Source organism: Papaver somniferum, unplaced genomic scaffold (assembly GCF_003573695.1).
Source record: "Papaver somniferum cultivar HN1 unplaced genomic scaffold, ASM357369v1 unplaced-scaffold_21, whole genome shotgun sequence".
NCBI classification, from domain to species: Eukaryota; Viridiplantae; Streptophyta; class Magnoliopsida; order Ranunculales; family Papaveraceae; genus Papaver; species Papaver somniferum.
This window is the reverse complement of record NW_020631041.1, coordinates 1,252,450-1,266,989: the sequence shown is the minus strand read 5'-3', so window position 1 is coordinate 1,266,989 and position 14,540 is coordinate 1,252,450. Positions and strand designations below refer to the sequence as shown.

General features: G+C 34.8%; 2 protein-coding genes across 2 annotated transcripts; both read left to right on the top strand.

Moving 5' to 3' along the window:
• The first annotated feature begins 2,190 nt into the window (after window positions 1-2,190).
• Window positions 2,191-8,839, top strand: LOC113340368. The gene is made up of 4 exons (XM_026585572.1): window positions 2,191-2,558; window positions 2,655-2,810; window positions 7,554-7,625; window positions 8,111-8,839. The coding sequence occupies exons 1-4, from the start codon at window positions 2,406-2,408 to the stop codon at window positions 8,777-8,779; spliced, it is 1,050 nt and encodes a 349-aa protein (XP_026441357.1). The 5' UTR covers window positions 2,191-2,405; the 3' UTR covers window positions 8,780-8,839.
• Window positions 8,840-12,249: 3,410 nt separating this feature from the next.
• Window positions 12,250-13,678, top strand: LOC113339798 (probable membrane-associated kinase regulator 6). The gene is made up of 2 exons (XM_026585024.1): window positions 12,250-13,041; window positions 13,206-13,678. The coding sequence occupies exons 1-2, from the start codon at window positions 12,318-12,320 to the stop codon at window positions 13,211-13,213; spliced, it is 732 nt and encodes a 243-aa protein (XP_026440809.1). The 5' UTR covers window positions 12,250-12,317; the 3' UTR covers window positions 13,214-13,678.
• Window positions 13,679-14,540: the final 862 nt, after the last annotated feature.

Here is a 14,540-nt window from a genome sequence, read left to right as displayed (position 1 = left end):
TTAGCTATGATAGCTAAGTTAGTTTGAAGACTCGTTACAAAACCTAATTGTCTTTGGGATTCTCATTTAAAACAATATAATTCAAGAACAAATCTTTCTTTAGGATCAAGACCACCCAACTAGCTCATGAATTTGGAAATGTATTAGCATATTAAAGAGTTAGCTTAATAGAACAAAAAGTATTTGAGAAGTAGGTGATGGTAAAATCATAAACATTTGGGAGAGTACACAATCAAATCTATGTATGATAAGCTAAACGTAAAAAGAATAAACTCCAAAAATCTGGATATGCCAGATTCCTTCTAGAAAAATTGATGGAAACTAGATGTCTCCCGAATAATCAAAATACTTACTTGGAAATTCTTACAGAATGCTGTCTCAACCAATTCAAAGCTAGCTAAATTTCATAGAGATACCTCTCCCAAATGTACTTTTGTCTACCAAGCTCATGAAACAATAAAACACCTTTTCTTTCATTGTAGATTTTCTAAATTTGTATGGGCTTTAGCTCCCAACCCTGTAAACTACAGTTGGGATAATACTTTTTTCTTTTTTAAATCTTTGTGATTCTTGGTTGAAAAATCCTAATAGCACAATTCCCTTAATATTCGTACAAAAATCTGGGTACTTTGGAAGGAACGATGCAACGGAGTTTTTCAAAGCAAAAATAGATTTGCAAACCAATTTTCTACAAATATTTAAAGACATGTTACTTTTTCGAGTAAACATAGAACTGTTAGAGAATAGAGACATAAACGAATAAAAATTTACAGAGACTTGGAAACTTCCAAGGAAACATACACACAAAATCAACATAGATGCATCACGGTTATCCATAAATGATCCTTAAGGCTTTGCCTTAATTCTTAAAAATGAAGCAGGTGAATTTTTTCAAGGAAGAGCAAGACCAGTAATAACAACATCCCCGAAAGAAGCGGAGGCAGTAGGTCTTCTACAGGCAACATAATGGGCAAAAGAGCTTAATCTTTCTAACAACAACTTATAAGGCGATTAAAAGAATCTTTTTGACTCTCTGAATGGAATCCAGTCATTCATCTCCTGGATAATCCAAGCAATTATTCTGGATGCAAAATCGGAGGTCAGTGATTGCGCAAATATTCTAGGATTTTCCTAAGTACCTAGAACGACAATTAGTGTAGCAGACATTTTGGCAAAAGAAGCAAAATATTTTCATTGTGATTTAAATTGGGATCTTATTCCCCCTCTTGGATTTCCAAATACTTTAGAAGTAGATGAATCTAATGTAAGGAAAACACCCACTGCTTCCATATTAGATGGCTCTACTCTTTGTGTAAACAGGGTTGCTAACCCCTCTTGTCAGACCCGAGCCTGAGGGTGTGTAGGATGTGTGACCGCACAGGGTCCAGCTTTGTCGAGGGCCTTTTTCTCCCTTAGCCCAACTGTATATTTCCACACACACACAAAAAAAAATTTCTTCTTTGTTTTTGAAGAGATTCTAACTCCGAGAACTAAACTAATAACTATAATCCAGATAATGTTGGTTAATGCATCATCCACCGAGCTAATCTCTTCGTTGTTTTATTCTAGACGCGTTTGAATTTTTATGGTATTATTATTACCTCCCAAGACCTTAGATATAATGCCTGCCGCGATATCATTTGAGTTTTCCATGCGTATTCGTATACAAATAAAAGGTTTCAATTGAATAATTTCTTTTATTTTTAAAAATACGCGTTAATAAATCAGTTAAGTGTAAAAAAAATTCCAGCGAATTCGTCTATAGAAAAACATTGATGCTCTTTTTTTACAATTTTTATAAAATATTCGACACTATAAAAGGCCCTACGAAAAAAATCGCACAAGTCCTTCTGTACATAGGACCGACTCTGTCTCTTGTTAGCTTTCTTAAATAAAACAAGTAGCTAGTTCGGCTGGTCATCCCCGTTCCTTATAGGTTTCATGCGTTTTAGGAAGTCCCAAATTCGAGTTCCCGAAGGTGCAATACGCTGTCGGAGTTTATCTTGTTAGACTTCCAATGAGAGTCTCGTAAAAATGTCTTTTCTAGTAAAATAAAATAGTGAATCCAGAGATTCCAAAGACGATTTTTGAAGATTCCATACACGACCTAAAAGAGGTGTTGACTAGGTTCATTGATATCAACCACACGACCTTTTATATATTTTATTAAACCAAAAAAGAAGCGGTGTAGTTTATTCCTTCTTCACCTCACTAGCGTAAGATAGCCACACCCAATCTCATCACCAGCAATTTCACAGCATGAAGTAACTCTGAAGAAAAAAAAAATTAGGTCAAAAATGGCAGACACAACGAAATCAGGGCAAATAAATTCTTGTAATGCAGAAGAATATTACTACGGGTTTTATTAATTACCGGGTTTTAATTTATCCGGAGAATTAAATCTCATGTTGAGCTCTTGTTGTAATTGTTTATCTCAACGCCCTTTTGTTTCGTTACCTCCAAATTCTAGAGTTACTAGGGTTTCTAATCCAATTAGAACCAAGGCGTTTCATCGAAGCTTACGTTTCGTTGAGCTTCAATCTAAATCTTCTATTAAGGTATGAATAAGTGTCATTCGGCTGAAAAATTGGTTTTTTTTGTTGAAGTTTCTGTATTGATTGATAGAGTTCAAGTTTGTATCTTTTTCTGTGCAGAAATGGAAGATTTCGTGCTTTAGACATGAAGAAGAATCATGTTCAGGGGAAGGGGAGATGGAGTTTGTGAAAGGGAAGGTTGTTGAAGAAGTGGTTGAGCTGAAATCCGATAGAAAAATTGTTGAGAAGAAGGATTTTATTACAAGTCTTCGAGATGTAAGTGTCTATTTGCTTGCTATTGTGTTTAATTTTCTAGTTGAGTTATTGATTCTGAGTATGGAAATGAATGTAGTAATGTTAGCTAGTTTGGGTGGTTGTAAGTGCATTGAGTATTGTGTGTTGGATTGGTATAGTCAAGAGGTGGGCAATTCGTTGCTATGCGGGTTTGTGTAATGCCGTCAAACTAGCTTCTCTTAGCTACTTGTCGCTATGTCACTTGTGAAACACTTCTATGTGCAATCTAGTTAACTTAAGTGAAAAAGTTACAAGCGCCTTAACTTTGCAAAATTGCGAATGAGTTGCTCAGAACTTTAGAAGGCATCATGGAACTTCATAGTGTTAAATACTCATATAGGTGAATTTAAAAGATTGTACGGTGAGGGAACATTTTCTATGTCCATTTTCTTTAGTAAGACTAAGTTCAAATAGAAAAATATGCCAAGAGGTGGGCAGTTTGTTGTTATGCGGGTTGGTGTAATGCTGTCCGACTAGCTTCACTTAGCTACTTGTCGTTATGCCACTAGTGAATTCTAATATGTGCAATCTTAGTCAGCCTAAGCGAACTAGTTACAATCGCCTTAACTGAGCAAAGTTGCGCATGAGTTGATTACGAATTCAGGAGGCACTATGGAACTTCACAGTGTTAAATACTCATATATGTGTATTTAGAAGATTGTACGGTGAGGGAAGATTTTCTATATCCTACTTTATGTCCAAAGACTCAGTTGGTTAATCAGCCCGTGCGAAGCATTCTAGTGATATCTAGTACTTATTGGAGTTAATGGAGACACAATTTGCTGATAGAACTGTTTGTTTCATAATTCTTTCATTCTTGTTCAGACTTGTTTTAGTCCCAAGTTCCTGTTAGTCATTCATAGATACTTTGATAACCAGAAGACTCCCATTTATTAAAAAACTTGAACAGTGTACGTAGTATCGTAAGTCTCATAGTCTTGTTCATATTGGTTTTAGTCACAAGTTACTTTTTATCATTTTTAGATGTTCTAGATAACCAGAACTCTCCATTTTCTCAAAATAATTTGTGTTAGGCGATTGTGTATCGAATTATCAGTATTCAAGTTACATCCTGATACTACTTTTCAGAAAAGTTTTCTATGTGTCTCTTGGTTTACTAGAAATGTTATGAACAAATTGTTTACCAGGATATCAGATTGCATCATCGTGTTTGCTATTCTGTTTATTTTCTAGTTGAGTTATTGATTCTGAGTATGGAAATGAATGCAGCACTGGCGGACTTGTGTGGGGTCAAGCGGGGTCTGCTGACCCCACTCAATTTTGTTTGTAAAACTACTCGTTAGTGATAGTTATAAGTGTTGACCCCACTAAATTCCTTTAAAGACCTAACATTTAGAGTAAAATAGGTGCTGACCCCATTCAATTCATTTGAAAACAAACTTTTAGAGTAAAAACACTGGATTATACAAGACGTATACATTATCCATGTAATCAAGTAATCTACAAATCGTTATCTTTGGCTCAGCGAGTGAATTAACTAAGCTTAGGGAAGGACAAAGGATGTTTCGTTGACCCCCAATGAAATAATTTCCTAGGTCCGCAAGCTGTAAGGTAGTAATTTAAACTAGTTTGGGTTGCTGTAAGTGCATTAGTATGGCCTGTTAAAGCCAAGAGGTGGGCAGTTTGTTGCTATGCGGGTTGGTGAAATGCCGTCAAACTAGCTTTTCTTAGTTACTTGTCGTTATGTCACCAGTGAACACTTTTTATTGCAATCTTAGCCAACTTAAGTGAACTAGGCACCACCCGCCTTAACTCAGCAAAGGTGCGCATGAGTTGCGTATAAATTTAGGAGGCATTATAAAACCTCACAGTGTTAAATACTCATATAGGTGAGTTAGAAGATTGTATGGTGACGGAACATTTTATGTATCCATTTTCTTCAGTAAGCCATATATTACCTCTGTTTCTGCAAATAGTCAGTTGGTTTAGTTAGCCTGTGTGCCAAGCGTAGATATCTAGTATTTATTGGCGTAAATGGAAGCAGGTTCTTATAGAACTGTTAGTTTCATAATTCTCCAATTCTTGTTCATACTTGTTTTAGTCCCAAGGTCCAGTTAGTCATTTTGAATGCTTTGATAATCAGAACAGTAGAACACTCCATTTTATTCAAAAACCTTAAGATTGTATTGTAGTATCATAAGTAATATTCTTGTTCAAAACTTGAAATTGGTTTTAGTTGCAAGTTTCTTTTATCATTTTAAAATGCTCTAGACACCAGAACGTTCCATTTTCCTCAAAAAAAATTTGTGCAAGGCAGTTGTGCATCGTGTAGTGTCGGTATTCAAGGCAAATCATGACACTACTTTCCAGACAAGTTGTTGTTTTGCAAATATGTATCTCTTGGTTCTAGAAATGCTATGTTATTTTTTAACCAATAGATGAAGTTTAAGAACATGTAGTACCATGGGCTTTCAGTTCCCTATTTTAGTTAATCTTTATAATGAAATTTATTCCTTCAATAGGGAAATTAGGTAAAAGGCTCCTCAATTAGCCTTGAATCAGAGGACATAGTTTTTCATTAAGCCTAACTCTCTCTGTTCTGTGGTTTTTTCTCAGTTTCCTATGATTTTTATGTTACAACTAGACTTGCAATCCTTGCAGCAATTTCATTTGAGTTGTATCACTCTTGTACTCAACAGTGATAAGACTTGGTTCGTGCAGTCGTATCATAATCAAAGAGGAACCTTTGACCCCATTTTCAAGGCTAACTGAGGATCCTCTGACCTCCTTTGGACAAACTGTGTAGATAAGGAAGATAAACTTTAAATAGAGCTTCACATGTATAACCCCATAATATCTCATCATAGGATTCATAACCAGTTACTAGATTTTGCTCACACCAAAGAGTCGATTATTCAGTGACTACCTCAACATCAACCTACTTTCTATACTACTTAGAATATTATAACCATTATCGAAAATAACTGGTGTTTTTTTTATATTTTTTATATTCTAATTCACTTCCACACTTGCACTTATTTCTTATAAAAATGTGAGTATCCCGCGTTGGATTGGTAAAGCCAAGTGGTAGGCAGTTTGTTGCTATTCTGGTTGGTGAAATGCCATCAAACTAGCTTCTTTGAGTTACTTGTAATTATGTGACTAGCGAACACTTTTATGTGCAATCTTAGACAACTTAGTGAACTAGTTATAAACGCCTCAACTCAGCAAAATTGCCTATGAGTTGCTCAGAAATTTAGGAAGAACTTCACAGTGTTAAATACTCATATAGGTTAAGTTAGAAGATTGTACGTTGAGGGAACATTTTCTATATCCATTTTCTTTAGTAAGCCATATGTTATCTTTATTCCAAATACTCAGTTGGCTTAGCTAGCTTGTGCCAAGCATTCTAGAGATATCTAGTATCTATTAGAGTAAATGGAGGCTGATTTTGCTGATAGAACTGTTTGTTTCATAAATCTCTAATTCTTGTTTAGACTTGTTTTAGTCCCAAGTTCCTGTTAGTCATTTTTTAATGCTTTGATAGCCAGAACACTCCATTTTATTCAAAGACTTACACGTGTCTGGCAGTATCTTAAGTCTAATATTCTTGTTGAAATTGGTTTTAGTTGCAAGTTCCTTTTATCATTTTTAAATTGCTCTAGATACTAGAACATTCCATTTTCCTCAAAATAAATTTGTGCTAAGTAGTTGTTTATTGTAGTATCAGTATTCAAGGCACACCCTGACACTACTTTCCAGACAAGTTTCTTGTTTTTTAAATATGTACCTCTTGGTTTACTAGAAAGGCTATGTATGGATTATGTACCAGGGTATCAAATTGCATCGTTTTTATACCGTGACCAATGTTTATGAGATTTGTTTCTTCAGTTGGGAAAGTAGGTTATGGTCGAGGACTTAGGGGAGTGATTGGTTTATCGAGTCTTTGATGTTGTGCTATCATGTATGCTTTGTCTTGTAAGTAGTTATTACCCCTGCAATATACAGGTTATGGGGTTGTACCGATGAACAGAACCTAAGGAGTTGAAACTAATAAAACGATATAGAACTATTAGTTTGATATATTCCCTCTTTGTATTAACTGTTGGCTCGTCACGGTAGAAGGCTCCTCAATTTAGCCTTGAATAAGAGGACATAGTTTTCTCCTTAATGCTAAATCTCTTGTTCCATCATCAAGTTATGCCTCACAATTTCTATGCTTGTTACGTTACAACTAGACTTACATTCCTCGCCAGCAATTTTGTTTGAGGTTTATCACTCCTCTACTTAACAATGATACAACTTGGTTCCTGCAATTGTATCATAATCAAGGAGAAAATGTGATACGAAAAACAGAGGGATCGTTAGGTTTACAGAGGGACCTATGATCGCATAGTCAAGGCTAACCGAGAACCCTCTGACCTCCTGATGGGTTTCTTATTCCCCTGCATCACCTCCATTAATAAACTGTGGTAAAAGGATAACATACTTCAAATTTAGCTTCGCACCTATAATGCCACATAAGAGGATTTATAACCAGTTACTAGATTTTTCCCACACCAACGAGTCAATTAAACAATGACTACCTTAACAACAACCTACTTTCTCTACTGCTTGGAATATTATGCCCATTAATGGAAATAACTAGTGAATTTTATAATTACTATCTCTTATTATAAATCGATTCTACCAAATCATTGAGGTTGTTCTGTTTTCTTGTCTAGACAAAAAATGTTTTTACTGATTAGCTGGCTTTTGTTCCAGGCAGCAGTTGCAGTTTTTAAAGCATCTGAAAAACCCTGGACGGTACCATGGTCAGCAGAAACCATAATCCAGGTATGTTTTTTCGTATTATACTCTTCCTTTTCTTTTTGGTATCCACCAAAGTAGCCAGATCTTAGTATGCGGTTGCCCACTTTTTAGTATATGCTAATAGCCGGTGAAATTAAATAATAAGTGCAGTGGAAGTGATAACTTATGTCTGTAGTGAAATATTCCCATGGAAAGATGACAAACTTTCGATTTTTCATTCTGTTGGCTTAAGATTTCAGAATCTGACTCCTCCCAATAGGAATAAGTGAATTGTATTCAGCTTCCACATGTTTGTCAGCTAGTAACGGTTTTCGTGGGTTCAAAGAAACTAATAACAATAAGTATGAAGTTCACACTTGATTCTTGTTCTTGGCCTAGTTTGGCCGACACCACAATTCAACTACTTGAATAACCCTGTTATGCACCTGCTCATTCTCCCAACATTTACTTTTACACAGAAATAAAAATAAGAAGAAAATGGGAACAAAAATACTGACTTTACTCTGCAGGTCATGCTTCTCTGGATTGCTGCCTTCTGGTTCGTTGGATCTTGGATAATCCCATTCTTAGCCCATGCCTCAGGCTTTAGTAAAGAATCTCTAACATATAGAGCCCAAGCCCTATACAGCCTCTTAACAGATGTGGCTGAAGGGCTAGCAGGGATTGCAATCCTCCATCGCTGCCTTGCCAGGTTTCGCCCCCTTCCATCAGACTGGTTCAAGTTCAGCCTTAAAGGAAACTGGCAATTCGACGTGGGATTGGGATGTCTTATGTTTCCCTTGGTCAACCGGCTATCCCAAGTGAACCTCAATTTGGTACCCCACTTGTCATCAGCTCCAGTTGTAGTTTCAAGTGTTGAGCAATCAATTGTTGCACGAGACCCAGTGGCTATGGCCCTATACGCCATAGTAGTAGCTGTGTGTGCCCCAGTTTGGGAGGAGATTGTATTTCGAGGGTTTCTCTTGCCTTCACTAACCAAGTACATGCCCGTTTGGTGTGCAATTCTGGTAAGCTCGATTGCTTTTGCACTTGCACACTTCAATGCACAAAGAATGTTGCCTCTCATTTTCCTTGGGATGGTCATGGGAACAGTTTTTGCACGGTCCAGAAATCTTTTGGCGTCAATGTTACTGCATAGTCTTTGGAATGGATTTGTATTCTTAGATTTGATGAAATAGTATTGTAATTAATTCTTGGCACATCATCTCAATGATAATTCGAACAATATTTTACCCTTCTCTTGTGCAGAATCTCTTTTTTTTCCCGTACTTTTTTTTTTCTTGCAGCTGAGCAAAGTAACTGGGGCAATGCAGCCCTACGTTACATCCTGGTCTCCTCAAACTGCATTGATTAAGAGAGGCCACATGGTGCACTAAACATTTAAGAGGAACGGCAACAAAGATATGGCACATATGCTAACTAGTTCGGCAGCTTGCAGCTGCCCATACGATTCTTGCAACGTTAAATCTACATTCTTCGACCAAATCGTCTGTCGAAACTTGGGACCGAATCATTTGTCGAAACATGTAATATGGACCACGAGAATCTTTCGTTGTTTTTTCATCAATGTCTTCGACATATCACCTTCATATATGTCTCTGCATTGTTGTTCACAATGAACAACAACCAAAACTCTTATCTCTTTACCCACGCCATTGTTAGGCTTGTATTTCTTCTCATCTTCAAATATCTCTCAAGTACTACCAAAGAATAGAAAGAAAAAATTGATACAAGGCTTTAGTTTGATTCTCAACTGACCAAATCATTAAGCCAATTTCCTTTTTGTTTGTTTTCTTCTTTTTCATGGCGAGGGACCAAAATTTGAAGTCATTCTCTCCAAACTTTCTCCTCCTCTCTAACTTTGTCTTTGAGATCCTTTGCTTTCATGTCCCCATTCTTGCCCGACCAGTTGAGGACCCTTGTCTCCATTTTTGTTGCTTTTGTGAACTTCTTTTCCTCATTTTTTAGTGTCTTTAAGAGACATAAAAGATGAAGTCTTTCACAATAGCCTTGGAAACTCATGAAGGTTTAAGACCCTACATTCATGCATTTCATAGACTTATTGTTGTTGGTGGATGTTAAAGCTTCACCAATCTCTTTGCCAATTCCCAACACCAATATCTCTCCCTATCTACTTTTCTTTTTGATTTTACTTACTTTTTGCGAGTTTTGTTTGGTTTTTTAGCATACAGAGAGGGTGGAAAATGGACAAAGTTAAAGTGTTTGTTTGTAGCTTAATTAGGTTTAGAATATTTTTTTAACTATTAACTTGTTTGGTGTAATGTCCCTTCAACTATATGGATGCATGTCCATGATTACTTCTTCGTTGGGTCATTATATAATGGACTTATATCAAAAGAGAGAAGAAGAAGATATCTACCAATTTGCACCAATTATTGATAAAAATGAGCTCATGATCAAGAAAAAAAAATGCTAAATATATACTGTATGTCCCAATATGAACACTGAATTTTTTCAGCTTGTTGTAGAAGGGGGTTTTGCCAACTTGGTCCTTTTGGTCGATGTATATACCCTTTTATTTGTCCAAAGGTTCCTAAAAACATATTTATAACAAAAGAAAAATAGGGTTCAAGCGTATAAGAGAAAGTAACGCACTGTTATGCCATTGACATTCCATAAAAAAGTAAAAGAAATTATGCTATGACTTTTTCTAATATTCATGCATTTGCGCATCAAATGAGATATCCTTCGAGAGATACACGTGGAGAACAAAATGGTCGACTCTAACACCAAGAAGCAATGATCCCCAATTTGAGCAGGTGGGAAGCCAAGCGACACCATTTGCCAAGTGATTTTCAAAGCTCGTATAAATTCCTATAGTTTTTTATTCATCATTTTCCGTCTTTAATAAGCAAATAAAACTATCTTTCCCTTCAATCTAAAATCCTGACTATAATAAACAAAGTAAAACCATCGATCCCTTCTACCTAAAATCCTGGCTCAACCACTGAAGTTAAGTATATCAAAATCTTAAGAACACATTAAATGTTTTACAAATTAAAGATGGAGATATAACTTATAACCGTATCATTGACCCATGTTCTTAAGGATTCTCGCAAGAATATCTACTAGTTTATGTGCAAGCACCTAACCGTGTGGAGCCTATGCCCTCCCTCCTTCCCTCCCTATGGCACATATATTTAATACAAAAGCAGCAATCAAGGCATCTGCTAGGGAGGTATGGTTGAAAAGAAGAAGAAGATAATCAATCAATCTAGTAGTATCTTTGAAGCAACATTTATTGTACTAAAACACCATTTAATACCACCGCATAATTCAGTGACCCGCTTTCTTTCACTTTACATTAAAGTCCAAATTAGTGACCAAAATAACCTTTGAGTATCCTAATTCAAAATAAAGCTTCCTAATCACCCAACCATCTTTCTTAATTAACATTTTCGGCTACTCGCCGAAAGAAAAATTATAATATCATCAACTTGTCACTTCTAGAACGATAATCTCATAAATTTATATAGATGATGTAATGTGAGTAGTAATATCATTTTTTAGAAGTTATCTTTATATTATATTATTGGGTCGACAATGATTAACATATCGACGTTAGATTATGTAAAAAAAAAACAAAGATATATATTAGTTTGATCGAAAAACACATATTACGTGGTTGAACACAGGTTTATGTATGCCCGAAACACGTTCGGTCGAGTAATGAAAAATCTAAAAATAATCAAGAAAAGTAGGTTGGAGAATCTAAGAAATTCAACCTTTTTTTTTCAATATAAAATTTATGTTTTTTGATTAACTAAAAAAGTTAGTGAATAATGTGGTTGATGGTTATGATTAAATCATCAAAGACTAGTAATTTAGGACCCATATAAAAAGAAAATGGCATCAAATTTTATTCCTTCTTTGAGAAAATGGTAAGAAAATGAAACAAAAAAAATGAAATAGATGGACAAAAGAGAAGTGGAAAGGATTTATACGGGGTGTAGGATTTATGCTGCATGAAATAAGCAGGATCACATGTTATGACCTTTTATGGACAAATCAATGTCATCATCTCGTCGAATATAATTGTTTCATGCCTTATCTTCATAGTCCATTCATTATTTTAAGAAAATCTAAATAACTAAGTAGGACACTTTCCCCATCTCAACACCAGGTTACTGGAGTTGCATCTGATTAACTTTTCATCTAACCATAAAAGAAAAATATAGAGAAATTACTACATGAATTTTAATACAGAAAATGTTATAGTTGTGATTAACCAATTACTTTCCAACGCTCGATCTCACACTTTTAAACTTTCCTATTTAGTTGCATGCTTAACGATCGTAATCTCTCGATGAAAATGTTCTACGATCGGAGTTATATCTTACAATGCTTTTCATAAATTAAAATCATTTTATAAAGAAAAGAAGAACAGAAAAAGATATTTAAAAACATAAATTAAAATCATTTTATAAAGAAAAGAAGAACAGAAAAAGATATTTAAAAACATTTGAGGTCATAAAAACTACAAGGACATTTCAGTCATTTTTTCACATGATTCCTCATTTAATAGGGGCATTTTAGTCATTTTACACTTGACAACCTTTACTCAGCGCCTCTACTCCTCCTTTTTAAATGTTTCTCTAGCTGGTCCTTTGTTCATTCACTCATCATCACATTTTCAATTTACAGACAAAGAAAGAGATTGAGAGAAGATCTTCAAAAACAAGAAAAAATTCATCAATGGAAGGAAATACAGGCACAGCAACAATCTCAATTGAGAGCTTCTCATACAGATGGTTAGTAAACTTAAAATCAACACTTGAAAGTCTAGATGATGATCATCTGTCATCATCAGATATTGAAGCTGCAGCATTTATAGTAATGGATCCTAAAAATACACCATCAAAAAGATTCTTAGTAGATGATTTCAATTTTCCAACTACTCCATCACCGAATCATTTCAACAACAACAACAACAATTTCAGTCTTGTTCATGCTGAAGAATTGTTCTCTAATGGAACTTTTCTTATCCCAGCTGGCACTACTCTGTTTTCAACTAAAAAGATTGAGAAATCCATTGATAACGGAGTTAATTCAAGCCCCATGAATTCAAAACCATTGAAAAACAATATTGTGATTTCCATTCATCAAATTCATTCAATATTTGCTAAGAAATGTTGGAAATCATCCAAGAAGATGTTTAGAAAATGTCTTATTGGGTTATTCAGTAATCATAACGATAAGACTACTGTTTATTCATCATCTTCATCACCATCATCATCACCACCAAAATCAGTCAAATCATTGGCTAGTTCAAGATCATTATTAGTTGATAGAAGAAGAAGAAATTCACAAAAGCTTAATAGGTCTATGTCTTCACCATCATCATTAACAACCAATACTACTACTATTGCACCTGAAGGATCGATTTATGAAGCTGTTCTTCATTGCAAGAAATCTATTGGTATGTTGTTGACATCATAATAATTTAGGTTCAGTTTATACTCTTGTTTAAAATTTTAGAAATTTTTTGTACCTATGAGTCAAGTCAACACAGGTTGAATTTAGTCAAGATTTTTTCTTTACTAAAACTAGGATTTCACATTTGATTTCTTCTGTTTTTTTCAGAAAAGTGAGCAAAACTATATGGTCCTCTTTGCACAAAAAAAAGAAGCAAAGTTGCTTCACGGATAACCGAATTTCACAATGGGTTACTAAATTCTATATGGTTGAAGATCCGTCTTTGCTTGGTACTAGCAACCTTTGGTGGAATTTGGTAAAGAAGGAGCTTAAGAAATGAAGACTATTTATATTAGGTGTTTAGGGTTCATCATATACACAGAATGACGTAGAAGAGCAAAGAGAGAGAGGTCTTAGAGAAGATCCTCCTTATTCATCATTTTTGCTTATTTCCTCTGTTGTGAACAGATTGTATTTATTTTGTCCTTTTGAGGTTATTAAGATGGAAAGAGTTATTAAAGCATTGTAAATAGTTGATAGATATATTATCATTACGAAAACTAAATAAATCATTGTGCGGATAAATTTCGAATTCAAATCAAGAATCAATATTGAATAAACTTGACCAGTTTACTAGTTCAGAAGGCATCACCTGACTACAACTGAACTGTGTATCCAATATTGTTTGACTGTTGTTACACACAAACCAACATGTCATCTTCGTAATTCTTATACATAACATAAGTTCGAAATTTATCAGTATTTTAATTTTTATCTCACAATCTAAGTCTGAAAATCGTCAAGATGGTAAATGCTATGCACGCCATCCATATAATCTGAACCATTGCATTCTTGGACAATGTACATGCTCATATGTAACGTCTACTATTCTATCACATGCATTCATTACTATTCTTACTTTTACACGTCTTTTGTTATCTACTATGCCTTTTGATTCCTAATTTTGTCAAAATTTAGGCTTTCTTGCTTGTCATATAAATTTCCTATCCAAACCCATGGGGGAGGTAGAAAAGCCAAAAGAAAAAAAAACAAAACAAAAAAGCATCCAGCTTTGGAATGGGGTTGAACTTAACTTTTACCCCTTCTTTAGCTCATAGCTAAATTTAGCTACAAATCAATTTTCAATACCTAATGTTAATGGCAAATAGGTGAGAAAAAACCCAATTATCACGCTTCCAAGAAACTTCATGATTTTGGTAATGTCTTCGGAGGAATGACAAAAAAGAAGAAAGATTGCCAATAGGGGGTGTCAATTATTTGGGGTATACCAAATTCCATATAATTTATCTTTGAAATAGTACACCCCCTATCAAATTGGTACGGCCTATTAGTATCCGTGGAAAAAAAATCGACATTTCAACAGCTTCATTTTAGGTCGAAAATTTATTTGAAATACCTTCTCAAACACCTAAAAGTTTCCACTCCTAAGTTCTTCTCACTTGTTCAAGTTTTATCTTTTTGTGCAAATTTTGTTGTTTTTTT